Below are 18186 nucleotides of genomic sequence, written 5' to 3' on the forward strand. Positions count from 1 at the left end.
TATCCACGGGGCTTTCCAACCCCCATGGCCACACTCCCAAATCTCCCCCTTCTTTATTAACGTCAACCATTTTCTCCACACGAATTACCACTCCATATATAACAGCCAGAGGATGGATGCGAAATTTCCTCCACGTATTTGCTGCCTCCACTAAGACCCATTGGACCAGAAGCAGCTCAGATGCTTTTCTCCGTGCACCCCAGCAGATCTCAGTCTGGTTTATGGCATGCACAGAACCAGCTCGGTACCTACTGCAGATTTAACCTGCAAACTCATCCATGGGGAACTGTGATCAGCATCTAGAAGCTTCTAGACCAACTGCATCCAGAAACTGTTATCTTTCCCTCTCACCCTTCCTCATCCTTGGTCCCCCTAGGTTTTAAGCTGCGCTACAACGCGTTCCTGCCCGGGGCCGGAGGGCGCCGCCTTTTGAGGGGAAATCTGCGGATTTTGCGCTTTGTATCCCCCTGGGGGACTGCCCGGGGGCCGGCAGGGGCCGCTGCGCTGCTCGCCCGGCGCCCGTGGGCGAGCGGGGAAGGAAAGTTCAGGAAGGGCCGGGAAGGTGCCGCGGGGAGGCGCCGCCGAGGGGGGAGGCAGACGCGTGTCGCTGCCCAGCGGGGCCGGGCACGGCCCCAGCCCGCCTCGATCCCCCCGCAGGCGGCTGCTGGCGGGGCCGAGCGCTGCCCGCCGCCGCCATCCCCGAGCCCCGCAGCCCCTCTCCCCGCCGCGCACTTTCACCCCGGCCCCTGGCGCCCCGGCGCGGCGAGCGCGCTGCGGCAGCCTCTAGAAACTTCTCGGTCCCTCCCTCTCCCCCTCCCCTTCCTCCTCCTCCTCCTCCCGCTGACCCGGGGCCGGCGCTGCGGCGAAGGCAGGAGAGGCGCGGCGAGCGGAGCCCGCGGCGCAGCGCGGAGCCAGACCCGGTCCCTGTCCCGGTGCAGCGCAGCGGTGGCAGCAGCAGCAGCGAGCGGGATGACGGCGGAGGAGATGAAAGCGGACGGGGCCCCCCTGGAGGGGGTGGACATCACGCTCAAGCGGGATGAGGGCGTCCTCAAGGTACCCGCCGGCTGCGGCGCGGTCCCCTCGGGGGTCGGGGGGGGGGGGGCACACTCCGCGTCCCCGCGGGGCTCAGGGCAGCGGAGCCGGGGCTGAGCCGAGCCGAGCCGTGCCCGCTGCTGCGGGGGCCCGTGGCCGTGCCCGTCCCGCCCCCAGCACGTGTTGCTGGCCGGGGGCTGAAGATGGAGCCCGGGCAGCGCCGCCATGTGCGTGCGGCGGCAGCAGGGCGCTGGCGGCCGGGGCGCTCCATCTTGCTGCGAGCGGCTCCAGCAGCCCGAGATGGCGCCTTGGGGGCCCGCAGGAGCCGGGCTCGGCGGCAGGAGCCCCTCGGGGAGGCTCCCCGGGCTGGGCGAGCTGCCGGTGGTCGTGCCCCCCCCCCCCCCTTCTCCCCTTGGTATCCGCACGCCGGGTGCTTGATGCGGGTGGCGGGATTGACACCGTCAGGGGGAGTTGCGCGAGCGGCCTCCTCCTGCATCCAACATTTCCAATCTCCGTATCTCTAGAAACTTCTCCGGTCTCTCGTAAAAACTTCCCGCAGCAAGGGCTAGAAGTCGTCTTTAATCGCGGCGAGATCGGAGCCGTAGCGTTAGGGGAGATGAAAAGGAGCAGGACAGCGAAGACAAAATTCTCATTTTAGCCTCCAGAGCCTTTTGGTGTAGGTCCTGTGTCATGGTGACGCTTTCAGGAAGGATGCTGGGGACCTCACTGAAAAATGGTTGGTTTTATCCCCTTTCACATTTCTCACCGATACTCTCTGCTTGGAGCTCCAGGATTTTGCCTGTGTCACGGTATAACGATGGAGCTCTCATATCACACACACGGCTCCCAGGGAGCTGCCTGGAGGTCTCTTGCATCTTGGCTGCTTGAACGCAGTACAAGGCAGCAAGTATCCATCCACTATAGATGCAAATACAGATGCAAGTATCCATCTGCAGTACCCACCTTTTGATGGAGAAGCAGGTGATACTAAAAAAAAACAGGAGTGGGACTATGAACTTCTAAGGCAAAAGACTGTAGAAGCCATGAATTTAGCTTCCACAGACTTCATTTTTGTAGTGATTGCAGGATACACCTATTAAAACCAAGAAGTCTAAATCTGAACCTAATCTACACCGATTTTGTACTGGTATCATTGCACTGATTCCAGGAGAGGTTTTTTTACATTTGTTCATTAGCTTCATATCAGAACAGTATCCAGAGGTTTTCACCTGGTGTTACTGCATGCATTTGCACTATTTATAGCGTCAGCATTTAAGCACAGAAAAAATATATTTGCAATGACGATACAAACAGAAAAATCAGGTTCCTACATCTGCAAGGGAAATGTAAATGCTATTGAAAATAGGGCTGCTGTACTTACGAGAAATCAATTTTGAGTTTCCTGAAAATGGATTAAATGGAAAATATCAATGTTGTGTAAATACTGAAAATGAGATAATCGGTGTTTGATGTTGTATAACCTGATATGACACTTTTGAGAATCTGACATTTGGAAATGCTTAGTAAATTTTCCAGTAAACGCAGTTACTCTTCCAAAGTGATTTCAGATTCATTGCTTTAAAGCTGCTAGACAAGTCTGTGCATGATGTAGTTCAGGTTGGTTACTAGATTCATGTTATTTTCATATACCTTTTTTCAATTCTCCCTTAAAGAGATCGCTTAAATTTTTGCTTTCTTTGGGAGGAAAGAACATCAGTAGATCTCATTTTATCTCTGATGCTCGTAACTGCTGCACCACAGAGGTGGTGGAGGATAAGGGCAGGGTGTGCAGAGTGAGGTCAAGGCATCTCTCTCTGTTCACAGTGTTCCCTCCCTAGGAAACTGAGCAGGTAGTATTCCCCTCCTTCCCCGGTGAGCTTTGCATAACTGTCAGGTTTAACTGGAGTAATTTCAGATTACCTATTGGAATAGACCTCGTATGAGAGGAATCAGGATGTTTTCTTGCTTGTGTTTTGCCTAGAGCACTGAACTTCTTGGTAATGATACAGTAGTGGCAAAGAAAATACTAGAATAAAACAGACAAAAAAAAAACCCGCTCGGTGGTTTTTCTGATTAAGTTTAAAGATCATACGTAATATTGTCAAGGAAGTTAAATGACATTGGCAACTATAGGTGGAGAGATTTGTAAGCTGGTGCCAACTGTTGCCAGTTAAAATTCTTGTATCACAGCACAGCCATCTTGAGGTTCCTGCATTTAAAACACTATTAGTCTGTAGACAATCTAGTCAGTCAGTTCCTTTCCTGATAACTGAAACAAACCTGCAAATCCCTTATTGGCTGAAGATAGTAATGCACATACCTTGAGTAAATAGAATTAATGTCCAATAGGCAGGTGTAGTATTCATAATCTTAGTGTTGCTTACTGTTTTTTTTTCAGGTTGTCAAGAGGGAAGGCAGTGGGACAGAGTCGCCGATGATAGGTGATAAAGTGACCGTCCATTATACAGGATGGCTCCTCGATGGCACAAAATTTGACTCCAGTCTGGACAGGAGAGACAAATTTTCATTCGATTTGGGCAAAGGTAATATTTTATGTTTGGTTTTAACCTTGGTAGTATTGAGATGGAGTTCCCTTGCGTGTGTGGTTCATTCCCATATTAAAGTTACTATTTAAACGTGTTTCCAGAGCTTAAAGTTTATTTACTTACAACAGCACAATCAGAACTGCTTTGAAATCTTTATGAATGTGCATTCTGTATACCTGCCTGCTGAAGAATTCATGGAGCCTCAGACAAAGCCCTTTAGGGGAAACGCTCACCTGATGGGAATTCACCCTGAAGCAGAGTGATAAGGGGTAGTTAAATAACCAGAGTGTGCAACTTGTTGAATTTTTTTTTCTTTTGCAAACTACTTTTGCAAACAACTCAAATTCAAGAGTACTTAATCGTGACCAGATACTGGGGCAGGGTGCACAGATACTGGGGCAGAGTGCACAGGGGCAACTGTCAGCTGCAGCTGAAGAATGATGAAATGTACTCCTTCTTTCCCTAAATTCCCAAATTAACCCAAATCTGAATGTTGAAGTAAATCCTGTCATAGTCAAAAGCCTTCATTTTTTGAACGTAAAAATCCAGACATCCTTGTTCAGCAAATCTTACTACTCAATTTGTGTTTTTTCACTAGCAGTTATCTACCTGCTGCTCTTTTATTTTGGAGATAAATTCTGCAGTGTCCTGAAATCTGGGATGATACCAAGTTTACTCAAATAATCGGGTCTGATTGAGTTTAAAGGAGTCAGGAGTAGGAGAGCTTGAATGAGAGGATTTTGTTACTTGAGATTACAGCTTCTGTTCCCTTTTCTCATTAGAAGGGATACTATGCCTCCACCCCCCTTCTGTTACATGTGCATGTAACTTTTAGTTACCACTTTTTCTGGTCTTTGCCAACTGATAAAGTACAGAGAGAAAAGGCTGTTGTTTTGTGTTGTTTTCAAAATACAAGCAACCAATCTCTCGCCCTAAGACCTTCTGCTCCAAAGAGTTTATTGTTATTTTCTCCACACTTGAGATTGTGCCAGGCTCTTCAGGAATAGTCTGTGTCTAGATAACTTGTATTCTCTGTGGGCGAGGAAGCAAGGGGAGGAAAAGAATCACTATATCTAGAAGGAAGAAATGTACACAAATTTGAGTGCCCAAGTAACTTTGTAACTTGATTGCAGTTAAAACTGACATACATAAAGCAGAATGGGCACAAGTCTTTTACTAGTTCTGCTCTGTCTTAGTTTTTGTATACTAAAAGTGATGATGCTCGATTTCAGAGTTGATGATGTCTTTCATGTGTGCCTAGCAATCACGACTGAAATTTGACTTCTACAGGTGAGGTGATCAAAGCATGGGACATTGCTGTGGCAACTATGAAGGTTGGCGAAATTTGTAGGATTACTTGTAAACCAGAATACGCCTATGGCTCAGCTGGGAGCCCACCAAAGATACCTCCCAACGCTACGCTGATCTTTGAGGTAAGTGAGATATAGACACTAAAACTGTACACTCAACAAATGAAAGTCATATTTCACTGTAGAAATTGTGTGATGTAGTATCTTTTTAAATAGGAGGGTTAGGCACTTAAAATCTGTGAAGGTCACTCATTCTTTAGTCTTCCTCTTACATTGTTTAAAAATATATTTAATAAATAAAGCATTGCCAGCATGGTTCCTTTGCAAGTGCCATCATTGCACCAAAATTGTGTACAAATCGTCCTACAAAGAAAGCACTTTGTTTTTTTGTACATGGTTGCCTCTAAAACTGATGTTGAAAGATTTAGTAGCTGTCTCATCACTACATCAGTATTTGGAGACTGTCTCTTGGTTATGTCCTGAAATAATGGATGTCCTTTTTTTCTTTTTAATTCATAATTCTTCTGTAGAACATTGGCGCAGGCCTTGGTGGTGAAAAAAGAAATGGGAAAAATTGTAATGTCATCAGTGGCATGTTCTGAAGTGATCTAGCTTGCTTCAGACAGACTGAATAGAAAGACCAGAATTGTATTAGATATCTATCAAAATGGTAGCTGGATATGCTCCTTCTGCAGATGAATATTCAATTTCTTTTACATTCTGCGTATCTTTAGTTCAGTGTCATGAATCTCAACAGCAATAGCTTTGAATTTCCTTTTTTTGTTGTTGTTCAAACAAGATACTTAGTATAAACAATGCTGAGTATACTGGCTTGCTCTTTGTGTCGTTTTTACTACTGTTTTACTCAAAGATGGGATAACAAAACATCTTCTTAATTTTGTAGCTGTTAGACAAAGTTTCTTTTGTGACTAGATGTGTTTTTTCTGTCTTGTCTTGGTACTCCCACTTCAAACTGATTTTCATTAGAGACTTGAAAGACCATTTGAAGAAGTTTCAGGCTGGTTAGTCAATTGCATTAAAATCAGCTTTTAAAAATTCTAAACAATTTGTTGCAGCAGCAATTCTAGATAAAAGGTAGAACAGGTCATGTTTCTGTTGCATTTGTAAAATACCTTGTTTACATTTCTTTCTCAGTGACTAAAGAGTTTGGTCATCCTGGCTTCTTCTTTGTCTTTTTCTTAGAGTTTTTTTTTTTTTCCTGAATGATCATAGAATGGTTTGGTTTGGAAGGGACCTTACAGATCATCTAATTACAACCACACTGCCATGGGCAGGGACACCTCCCACTAGATCAAGTTGCTCAAAGCCCCATCCAGCCTGGCTTTGAACACTTTGAACACATCCATTTACAACCTTTCTGGGCAACCTGTTACAGTGCCTCACCATCCTTACAGTAAAGAATTTCTTCCTTATATCTAATCTAAATCTCCCCTTTTTTAGTTTAAAGCCATTATCCCTTGTACTATCAGAGCAGTCCCTGATAAAGTCCCTCTCCTGGTATCTTATAGGCCCTCTTTAGATATTGGTGGAAGGCTGCTATAAGGTGTCCCTGGGGCCTTCTCTTCTCCAGGATGAACAACCCCAACTCCCTCAGCCTGTCCTCATAGTGCTCCAGCACTCTGATCATCTTTGTGGCCCTCCTCTGGACATGCTCTGATACCTCCATGTCCTTCTTGTGCTGGGGGCCCCAGAGCTGAAGACAGTACTCCAGGTGGGGTCTCACAAGAGCAGGATCAAGTGGGAGAATCACATCCCTTGACCTGCTGGCCATGCTTCTTTTTGATGCAGCCCTGGATATGGTTGGCTTTCTGGGATACAACAGCACATTGCTTCTCGTCAAGCAACACCCTCAGGTCCTTCTCAGACCTGTTTTCAATCCATTGTCTGCCCAGCCTGTATTTGTGCTGGGGTTGTCCCAGCCCAAATGCAGGACCTTGCACTTGGCCTTGTTGAACTTCATGAGGTTCACGCAGGCCTGCATCTTAAGTCTGTCCAGGTCCCTCTCCGGATGGCATCCCTTCACTCCAGTGTGTGGACTGCACCTCACAACTTGGTGTCCTCAGCAAGCTTGCTGACGGTGCACTCCATCCCACTGTCCATATTGCTCACAAAGATAGTAAATAATGCTAGTCCCAAACCAACCCCTGAGGAACAGAGCTTGTTACTGTTCTCTACTTTGATAATGAGCTGTTGACTGCAACTCCTTGAGTGTGACAATCCAAGCAAATCAATTGTGAACTCATAATACATAATGATAAGGCAAGTCTAGAGGGGAGAATGCAAGAGAAATAAAACAAGAACAGTAGCTATGTTCAGTCATGCAGGAAAGAATGATACAGAAGTCTCGAAACTACTGTCCTTTGGACAACTCTTAAAGAAGCCAAGAATTTTTTTTTTTTTTCAGTAGTCCCTAAGTATTGTGGTTCATGTAAGTATAACTTAAAAGCCGTTCTCACAGTTATTTGAATTAAAGGATCTAATTTGTACTATTGGGAGATCAAAGTTGTTGGAGAAAAAAAAAAGCCATAAAGGCCTGAATTATCGTCTGTAACTCATCTGTAGGTTTCCATTCACTATCTACTAAATACAGCATCTTTATAGTCTTGGCTATCTAATATCTTACAGGATGTTAACTAAGACAGGGGCTGTCTGAACAGCTATAGTTTCAAAGAACTCTGGAGTACAAATTCCATGGGTTACTGAGTTGACGTGACGAGAGTAAATGCAAGACTTTTCTTCCCTGCACAGATAGAGCTGTTTGAGTTTAAGGGGGAGGACCTCACTGATGATGAAGACGGTGGCATCATCCGAAGAATCCGTAAGAAAGGAGAAGGCTACTCCAAGCCCAATGAGGGTGCTATTGTAGAGAGTAAGTATATTATACAAATAGTACGTAGCTTTATGTGTGAGAAGGCAGAACTTTTTTTCCTTACCTACAACTTCTTTGTCCTTAGAGAGAGGAATACCTAGCTTATCTCTCCTTTACCAAGTGACATAACTTAGGGTAAGCTTTCATTCTTTTATTTCTAGAGAGGTTTACATTTTCAAGGAGCAACTGTGTTCTTCAGAGACACTGAATCTGATAAAGTGCTGATTTGATAACAAAAGTTAAATGATTCTAATAAAGTAATTCTATTTGCAGAGGAACAAGAGGGGAGATTAGTTCTTGCATTTGTTGTTGGAGTAGAAAAAAAATCCAACACAACCTGGATGAATGATGAGGGGGGAGGGTTTATTAACTTTAGCAACAGAAGTTGTATTTGCTACCAATAGCTAACTATACATCTGTAACGGTTAAAAAAGACTGGTTAGGAGGAGGCTTTGGCATAACCTGTATTACATGTGCTACATACCCCTTACCATGCACAGTTAACTTCTGATTTGTCTCTGGGTTGTTCTGTTTTTTGTCGACAGTCCAGTTTGAAGGCCGATATGGAGATCGTGTTTTTGACAAGCGGGAGCTGCAGTTTGAGATTGGAGAAGGTGATAATTATGATCTTCCTCATGGTCTGGAGAAAGCAATACAGAAAATGGAGAAATCTGAGGAATCTATTTTCTATCTCAAACCCAAGTAAGCTGTTCCTGATCTTCTGATACTTGAAGGCTTATTCCTAACATCTGGCAGGGGTGATGTGTTCTGTTGCAATGTTCTTCAGATCTTCTCAGTTCTGTAGTACAAACTTCATCAGACCTGAAAATCGGATGTATGGAAAGTACAAAGCTAAGGTTACTTAGCCAATAGGTTATGAAGTAGTAGCACTCAAAATGAAATTGACTTAAGTGTCTATAGTGTTGATCCTAGTGAGTATTAAAACAGATACTGTTGCTTTCTTTAACTGACATTCTTGTGTCCCCTCTTAATGAAACTACTTACTGTACAGAAGTGCATATAAAGATACCTGGATTAAAGAACAGCCTCAGAATAGGAAAAGATCTGATAAGCCCTCCAAGCAGCTCTATGCAATATGTAGTGAGATGTTAAGAGTATCTGAGTATCTGAAACCCTTTGCTGTTATAAAATGCTCAATGGTATGCGTAAGCAGTTTGGAAAAACAGGCTCAAGATTTTTGTGAGGCACGAGATTTCATAAGGCAAATTTATATCCAAACCTTTGATCATCACAGTTGTTCTTGGTTTCAGAGAGCTCTAACTCGGAGGTACGAGTGCATAATGTTGTAATAGTAAATGTTCTTAAAAAAAAAAAAAAAAAAAAAAAGCAGAATTTTCCCCTTACAGTGTGAACACATTTAAAAAGTAAGTGGAGTTTGCACTGATTATTTCCACCAACTCTAACTTACTTGTTTTTATTTTAAGCTTTTTTAACTGGAGTTGAATCTGGAACAAAAAAAAAAAAGCAAAGCAGTCTTATCTTCAGGGTTTTCCTGCTAGTATGCAGTTTCTTAATGGAGTTTCAGGGCAGAAAGGCCTTTCTACAGGCATTTACTGTTAATCAACAGATTTATGCTATCTTAAGTGTACAGCTGTTTACTTAATCTGTGTATTGCTGTTTTTGCTTTTCTGAGAATAGTTAGAATAGAATACAGATGTTCTGAAGAAAATAACCAGTCTTGGACTATGAGTATAAAGCAGGATGTGTATAATTTCAATATGTGGGTTTTTTTACTTGCTGAACTTGATTTCCCTTCACATAAGCAACAGCAAGCTCAAAAAAAGGGGAAAAAAGCATTTAATAGACAAATGAATCCCTTTTTTTTTTTTCCAACTCTCCCCTGTCTTGTGCTTGCTAATCTTGGAAAAGTATCTGGAATTGTTCGAGCCTTTGTCTTGCAATAATGCCATGTAGGCAGACTTGCATGTTGTTTGTTTGTTTGTTTTGCCTCAAGCTTCCTGTGATCATGGTTGTTTGGATAGTTTTTCAACTTTCCCCCCTCCCCCAATCTTTCAGCTATGGTTTTGGAAGTGCTGGGAAGGAGAAATTTCAGATCCCTCCAGATGCAGAACTACAGTATGAAGTGAAACTCAAGAGCTTTGAAAAGGTGGGAATAGGAGATGAAGTTCCAAACAGACTGGGAGGAGGGGAGGGGGAAGAAGTGTGGGTGCAGCTTAAACGAGGACAATGGTGTCCTTGATCTTTTGACCCGAATTAAGGAAGTTGCTGTGGTAGGTGGTGATGAGACTTTGAGAGCTCTTGGGTTAAATTGTCCTTACTGGATCCCTGTCTGTTGCTGTCAGTGTCTCTTCTGCTCTAGAGCTCAGTTTCTAGTAGTAGTGTAAAACTGCTTTTTCCAAGTATATCTTTACTGTACTGTTATGAATAGTGTAGCCATACATTTTCCCAAGAGATGACATTGCTGTCTTGAACTGTTCCTAATTGGATAGGCTAAGGAGTCTTGGGAAATGAATACAGACGAGAAGCTGGAACAAAGCTGCATGGTGAAAGAGAGAGGCACTCAGTACTTCAAGGTAAATTACAAACCCCAAATAATAGTATAATTTCTTAGTCCATGTTATGAACTGGTAATGATGATGTACAGCTTCGGTCATTTTAGAGTGGTGTTTGTTGGTGTTCTCTGTGTCATTTTACAGGGAAGAATTAGAGGGGGGGGGGAGAAGGTGTCTTTTTTTTTTTTTTTTTTTTTTTTTTTTTTTTAAAGCCTCAGAGTTGCAATGTCTGAATGCTTGCTGCTCTGTTCTGTTCTGTAGTTCTCTGTATCAGAGCTGTTTGTACCTAGAGATAACTTTGGGGCAAACATTGAGTAGTGGCAAGGTTACAGTATTTAAGCTCCTGCTGTGGGATGGTGCTGTGAATGAACAACTTCCACTTGGGTAGAGATGTGTGGAGAAGCAGTGTTTCAAACAATTTGATGAGCAGAAAGCAGACTTTACGATGATTTTCATGGCGTTGTGATAGTTGTACGGTTTTGAAAAAGGCCCATCTTGTTTTGTATCAGAAGTTGAACACAAGGTGGTAGTTGAGAGTAAAGTATCAATGCTGGCCAATGTGCACAGCTTTAGTGGGGAAACCAGTAGGAGGTATGATTCCTTATGATTTACTGTTCTATGCAGTAGTGATATACTATGACAGAAGTAGTATACTTTTGATGATAGAAGTTGTTCTGATTAGTCTGAAGTATTTCAGATCTATTGCTTCAGGTAAGCAGAAGAGGCAAAGGGGAGGTGAAAGTTACTGTGATGAGCTGTGTGGAAAATTAAATTGTCTTGTTTACAGGAGGGGAAATACAAACGGGCAGCATTACAGTATAAGAAAATTGTGTCATGGCTGGAGCATGAATCAGGACTCTCTGAGGAGGAGGATACAAAAGCCAAGAGCTTGAGGCTTGCTGCCCACCTTAATCTAGCTATGTGCCATCTCAAACTGAAGGAGTACTCCCAGGCTTTGGAGAACTGCAACAAGGTAGTAGGATTTATTCATTCTTAAGATGCTCAAGTGGTCTGACAATTTATTTCTTGCTTTAATAATTGAGGGATGTCAGGCCATGTGGCATCTGAACTTTATCATCAGCTGACAGGTGGGTAGTAGCAAACACACAATGAAAATACCCAGCACCTTAAGTTCATAGTGGTATTTGGAATATCTTTTACTAACTTGCTGATACATTTAACTAAGAATATTTGAGCATTCAGAAATTAGAAACAGGAAGACATGGTCATAGAATGGCTTGGGTTGGAAGGGACCTCAAAGATCATCTAGTTCCAACCTCCCTTCCATAGGCAGGGACGCCACCACTAGATCAGGTTGCTCAGGACCTCATCTAAGCAGATCTTGAACACCTGATCTGTGGATGTGAGGCATCCACAACCTCTCAGGACAACCCATTCCAGTGCCTCGCCACCCTCTGAGTGAAGAATTTCCTTCTAAATCTTCCCTCTTTTAGTTTAAAACCAATCTACTTTGTCCTGTCATTTTCTGATTGAGCAAAGAGTCTCTCTCCATCTTTTTAATCAGTTTCCTTTAAGTAATGAAAGGTTACAAGGTCACCCTGGAGCCTTCTCTTCTCCAGGATGAACGTCCCCAGCTCTCTCAGCCATTCTTCACAGGAGAGGTGCTCTGGCCCCTTGATCATCTTTGTGGCCCTCCTCTTGACCTGCTCTAACAGCTCCACATCTTTCTTGTTCTGGGTGCTCCGCACCTGGATACGGTATTCCAAATGGGGCCTCACCAGGGCTGAGTAGAGGGGGACAATTTACTCCTTTGACCCACTGGCCACTCCTCTTTTGATGCAGCCCAAGATGCAGTTGGCCTTCTGGGCTACGAGCATATGCTGCTGGCTCATGGTGAGCTTTTTGTCCACCAAAGTGGATGAAAGAAGATAGTAATGTTGGCAAAAGTCCAACAAAGAGCTGGGATAGAGCCAGGACTAACTCTCAGACTTGATGGTTCTCTGTCAGGTGGCCTACTATATCTTTTTCTACTTAAATGGAATCAAATACATTAGAATTACTAGTAAGTCCCGACAAGACTGAAAATCAGAAGGTTCAGTTTGTAGCAGTTAGTGATGTTCTGACTGCATGTTAGTTAAAAAAAAATAAATTTTTCTTCCTTTTTTAAATGCAGGCACTTGAATTGGATAGCAGCAATGAAAAAGGCCTCTTCCGACGTGGAGAAGCCCACTTGGCTGTCAATGACTTTGAGTTGGCCCGGGGAGATTTCCAGAAGGTGATACAACTCTATCCAAGTAACAAAGCTGCCAAAGTGCAACTAGTAACTTGTCAGCAAAAAATACGCGAGCAGCATGAGAAAGAGAAAAAGATGTATGCCAACATGTTCCAAAGGCTTGCAGACAAAGACTTAAAGGTAAGTAACACTGCTCCAGAAGACCACAAGAGGTGATGTCATATGTTAGACAACAAATAGAGTTTTGGGTATTCAGCTTACTTCTCCCACCCACTTCTCATATGAGTGGGAAAGCACTCAAGTAGGTGCCTCCGGGGAAAAATAATGGAGCAGGCAACACTCAGAATGATTAAACCTTCTTGTTTCAACAAGACAACTATGAGTACCAAGGATATGACACAAAATGTTTTTAGTTAGTTCAACTGATTTTGAAACAGCAGTGATGATCAGAAAGCAGTTGAAGTTGGTGAAGTGAGAACATGGTAACATCTAAGAACTGGAGAAAAAAAAACAAAAAACAACCTTTTTTCCTTGAACTATCATCTCTGAAGAACAGTCTATTCTGGTGTCAACATGGCCAATCTACTGAAACCTTATGCCTGTCATACAGGTAGTGCTGAGAAAAACCTTGATTATTTTTTTTGTTGTTTTTGTTTTCAAAGAGTAGCAGTATTTTTCTGGATTTGGTTCTTCTCATGGAGAAGCATAAACAAACACAAAAATGCAGACATTCCCCACCGATTCTGCAAGGAAGGTGTCATTGTCCGTGAGCAGGGTAGTTACATACCTGGCAGCCTCATGTCAGCAATGGCCCTTGCCTGCTGGATCTTGGGAAGAAGCTATTTTGTCCTTTTAGATATACCCATCCATTGTCTTTATTTATTCATTTATATTAAAAATCTCAGAAAGATAAAGATACAGCAACCAAACTAGAATCACCTCACTTGTACGAATCTTTAAATGTGAAACTGCAGGTTTTAATTGCTAGCTGTCTGGCTATGCTGTGCAGATTCCTTCCAGGTAGCACAGCTGCTAGGAGTCTGGTATCTTTCCCTAAGTGTGGTGTATTGCAAGATCTGCCGTACATAGAAGATCGCTGAAACAACTGATACCCAGTAAAAGTATGAAAGGGGCTGTCTTCATAATTTTAAAAATGTATGCCTCACTCCCTAAGAAGGACAGCTGGGAGAGTCATTTTCACAAAAAGCAGATTCACGGTCTTCCCATTGCACATCACTGAAGACGCTGTAGAGAGACAGCATGCTTTCTTCCAATTTTCCCATTTACTTTAGGAAAGAATCAACTTTGTTCATTCTGCTCAATACACTGTCAGGTAGTATCAGGAATTGGCATGTGTTTGTGTGTATATATATATATATATTATTATTATTTTTAATAGAAGCCATCTGGCCTATTTCATATTTGTGATTTTGTATGAAAATGGATCTATGGAATATGGAACTGTAAACAAATGCCACTTAGTCCCTAGGTCAGTCTTGGTGATTTTCCTTGCAAGAAAATACGTATTCCTGCAACTTCATTGATGTCTTACTCAAACTCCAGCAGTAGGTATGGGAGAAGCTGAAGACTTCTAGAGAAGAGGGTTAGTTTAGCTAATACCTTCTTACTTATAAGAATGCAGTGTGCAGTATGGTTCTGAAATTCCTAACATCTAAACATCCAATATCTAAACAGTCCAAAACATCCAATATCTAAACAGTCCAGTAAAGTGTGATGGCTGCTATTGCATCAGTAGTCCTTTGTATGTCCTATTGTAAAAACTGATTTAGGGATCATTATGTGGCTCTGCCTTCCACACCTTTTTAAGTGGACTGGAAGAGCGAGGAGAAGAGCACTTCTAGAGCAGACACTTTGTCAGATTAGATTTTTCTTCCAGGTAAGCTTGTAGAGGACATCCAAGTGACTTGTTTAGTTGAAGTTGCTTTTCATGAAACTAGCTGTCTGAAATATTTCTTCATAACCTGAGTTCAACTGTGCCTCTTACAAGTTGGGAGAGGAGACAGGGCATGGGAATCACTGAAATTGAATCACATTGAAACATAAGCAGGAGAAAGGAGTTCTCTGTAGAGGCTTCCTAAATAAATTTTGGTTTGTAGAAGAACCTTTTAAGAAAGTGTTATGTGGCAAGCATGTAAATATATTATGAATCTTAACTACCTAATACTAGTATTACTTCTCAGCCTGCTCTAAACTGCTTCTGGTTACTTGATGCAGGAAAAAACGCAAAGAATTTTTCAGGTTCTCTTAGCTGAAGGTCTTAATATCATAATTCAGTTTTGCAAGGAGTCTAGGTGTCCCAGTGATAGACATCAAATGATGTTTGTGGTATTGTCTGCAAATTTAGCAATTTTGAATAATGGAGCCTTTTTTTGTCTCTGTTTAGTCAGCTACTACTCTTCAAACCACCCACACTGAAGATGCAGAAATGAAAGATGAGCAGAATGGAGTTGAAGATAAATCTGAAGTTGACACAGAAGCATAAAAACAAACCCTATTCCATTAGTTTTGTAAATGAAAGAATTTCCAGTGAATTAGACCTTTATTTTTCTACCTGGTTGGACAGTGGCTTCAGAGGAACAGAAGCTGAGGCCACTATGCCATAGTCAATTACAGCTTTGTATGTCTGTGAAAGAAGCTGAGTGGCAGCATAAATCTGGTTTAATCCTAGGGACTTTATTTATTCATGCGGCCTCTGTTACTGTTTGAGTTCTGTCTGGATTTACTCTGCTTGGTTTATTTGCATTTTGCCATTGTGTTTGTCTTTCTGGTTCCAGCTTACTTAAATTTAGGAAGCAGAATCTGGGATTAATTTCCTTGATTTTTTTTTTTTCAATGACCTTTTCCAACAGTCCTCATGTGAGATTTGAGAACAAATCAGCACTCCCTGTTCTTCTGCCTTGGCATTGTCCCCATTCCCCCATTAAATGCTGTAACCTTCCTTGTATGCCTCCCCTCTGCAAATTACTGAAGGTGAAGACTGTGAAGTCACAGCTTAAGAAATAAAGCTTCGGTTAAACTTAAGAAAACAGAACTTTTATGGGTTTTTATTGGAATTTGCGCAGAATTAATTGAATTTATTGTTCTCTAGTCATTCAGCATTTTCTCATCCACGTAGCTGTACAGTAGTGACAGTATGTTTTCCTCTATTGTTATCATAAGTTTTCACAATGAATAGAGAATCTGTTTGCAAATGAAAAAATGTTGCTGAAAATTGTACACAAAGCATGTCTGTAACCTATGCATATAAAGTTTATTTTCCTGTTTGTATCGCTATATTCCTCTTTCCTCTTTTTGTTGTAAAACTGGACCAGGAAAATACTGATTTATACCTGAAAGTAACTGGCTTTAAGGAAAAAATGTGATAATAGTTGAAATGTGTTGCAAATGCTTATAATTCCTGATGAACTACAAACTTCTGAATGATCCTCATTTCACACGGAAGCTATTTGGTATCCTTCTGCTTCTTTATATAGTATGTTGGGTGTTTTTTTTGCTAGTGGTTTTGTGGTGTGGGTTTTGTTTTGTTTTGTTTTTTGGAGGTGGGGAATGGGGGAAGTATGTGAGGTTTGGGTGTTGGGTATTTTTTTTTGTTTTTTCCCCTCCCCTCTCTGCAGGTATGGAATGGAGTATTCAAACTTAACTTTGTTGTTTATTTCGTGATGTAATGCTAAACTTGGCATCTTTACTGTCCTGTTCCAACACCTTCTAGCAGCAGGGACTATTTTTTTTGCCTGCTTTGCAGAAGGAAGGTAGCTTTATCCGTTCCTTTCAGGTAATGGACTTCTGCACTGAGAAGGATGTCTTGTCTTCCCATGGCATGGAATGGGCTGGATTTGTTTGTACATTGCAAAGAATATGCCTGTCTTAAATCTGATTATATCTGAATTCTTGTTTTGAATTCCTGGTCTCCTTTCCTAAGGGGGAGAAAAAAAGGGAGCATTCATTCATGGGCTTCCTATAGGACTGGAGATTGTAGCACCTGCCTCTGCAGAAGAGACACCTTGGGCCTGGGACCTGTATGATTAACTATCACTAAAGCGGTAAGCCTAAATTACTCTCCTGCCCCTAGTCCAAAGATGAGAAGTCTACCACCTGCTGCTGGGTTGGAGCTAGCTTAGGGATCTGCAAACTGCACTGATTTCTGCATGCCCTAAGATTCTTCAGGGTGGGAAGAGGTAGGAGAAAGCAGCAGGATACGTGCTTGGTAGGTCATCACACTTAAGGAAATGCTGTTTCCCTTGACTTTTCTATCACAGACTAGTTATTTAGGAAAGTTAAAATCACCAGATAATGTAGGTACTTTTCATGAGTTCTGACTCTGTAGCATCATCAGTTCTGCATACATGAAAGCTTTGCTTTCTACCAAAATACAGCTACCTCTGAAGGGAACATTACAACTGGGTAACAACAAGATGTGAAGAGCATCTTGTCCATTGAAGTTAGAGGATTTCAAGACAAAAACAGTGATGGGAATCAAGCTAAGAAAAAGGCTATCATTTCCAGTCCTACAAAAGAAGCTAATGGGTTGATAATGCCTGCCACTACCCGGGAAAAAGGAAAAACAGAATATTTAATACAGGGGTTTCTTTAGATTGAATCAAGATGGAAAAATCCATGCCAGTGACCTCCTGTTATGTTGGAGGAGCTTTGCATGCATTCTATAAAAGTAGCAAAAGACATGCCCTTCTGGCTGCACGGTAGTAAACAAGTCTGAAGACTGTAGAATCATCTCAACAAATACAATGTGTGAGAGAGACTGCAAAACACAGGGAAAATCTTACTGAGAAAAGACAGTAACAAAACTGGAACAGTCAGATTCCTGTCTCATCTCTTAGATGATAAAAGAGCCATAGAGATTTCTTTCCTATGAGGTATACCGCTTGCAAGGAAATAGAAAAGCTCTCAAGCTTCAGCTGTAGCTGGTAATGCTAATAGTGAAAATAAAGTGCTATAATTTGTATTGTGAATCAGGCAACTTAAAGAAGTGCTTTTTAGAGTTACTCTTAAGACAGGAATACAAAACAATAGACTACAAGAAAGGAGAGCAGGAATGTCAAGCAAGAGCCCTTGTTCTCCAGCAGGGATGCCTTGATCTGCTTACAATTTTTACAAGAAATGGGAGCGGTGGCTGAAGCTGTTGTTGCTGGGAAAGCAAGAATAGGGTAAAATCCTAATAAGTTTCTAATTCTTGAACACCAGTTTGCAACAAACAAACAAAAAATAAACAACCTCATGTGGGTGACAGTTTAAAGCAAGGGGTCTTTGAAAGCAGGGTTATTGTGTTAAGCAGAAGTATCCAGGAATTTTTATGGACAATGGTGGATGCACTGGATGTGAGCAGGTGTGGAAGTAGCGTTCGGCCCTCACTGTTATTCCGTATGAAACTCTAAAGTGTTGAAGAATGTAAATTTACCAAGGGCAGTGAGCATGCTGTGTTCAGGCAGTGGAAAGGAGGCTCCATGCTATCTGTAAAAAATGCACCTGGCTGCTGGCAGAAAACAGCATGCTAGCATTTATAACTGAAGTTCTGCATGTAAGCTTCAAGCACAAACTATTCCTTATGCTCTTACCGAAAAAAAAAAAAAAACGAAATAAACCATTACAGCACTGCCTCCGCCAACCCCCCGCCTCTTGTCTCTCTCAGTTTGCCAGCCCTCCT

General features: G+C 42.3%; 1 protein-coding gene across 1 annotated transcript; it reads left to right on the forward strand.

Annotated features, from left to right (window-relative positions):
• The first annotated feature begins 573 nt into the window (after positions 1-573).
• FKBP4 (FKBP prolyl isomerase 4) lies at positions 574-15800 on the forward strand. The gene is made up of 10 exons (XM_027449853.3): positions 574-1053; positions 3431-3575; positions 4869-5011; positions 7658-7778; positions 8324-8480; positions 9816-9906; positions 10250-10333; positions 11100-11285; positions 12447-12686; positions 14911-15800. Exons 1-10 carry the CDS (start codon positions 970-972, stop codon positions 15007-15009), a joined length of 1350 nt encoding a protein of 449 aa, XP_027305654.1. The 5' UTR covers positions 574-969; the 3' UTR covers positions 15010-15800.
• The last annotated feature ends 2386 nt before the right edge of the window (positions 15801-18186 follow it).

The sequence above is a fragment of the Anas platyrhynchos genome, chromosome 1, assembly GCF_047663525.1.
Source record: "Anas platyrhynchos isolate ZD024472 breed Pekin duck chromosome 1, IASCAAS_PekinDuck_T2T, whole genome shotgun sequence".
NCBI classification, from domain to species: domain Eukaryota; kingdom Metazoa; phylum Chordata; class Aves; order Anseriformes; family Anatidae; genus Anas; species Anas platyrhynchos.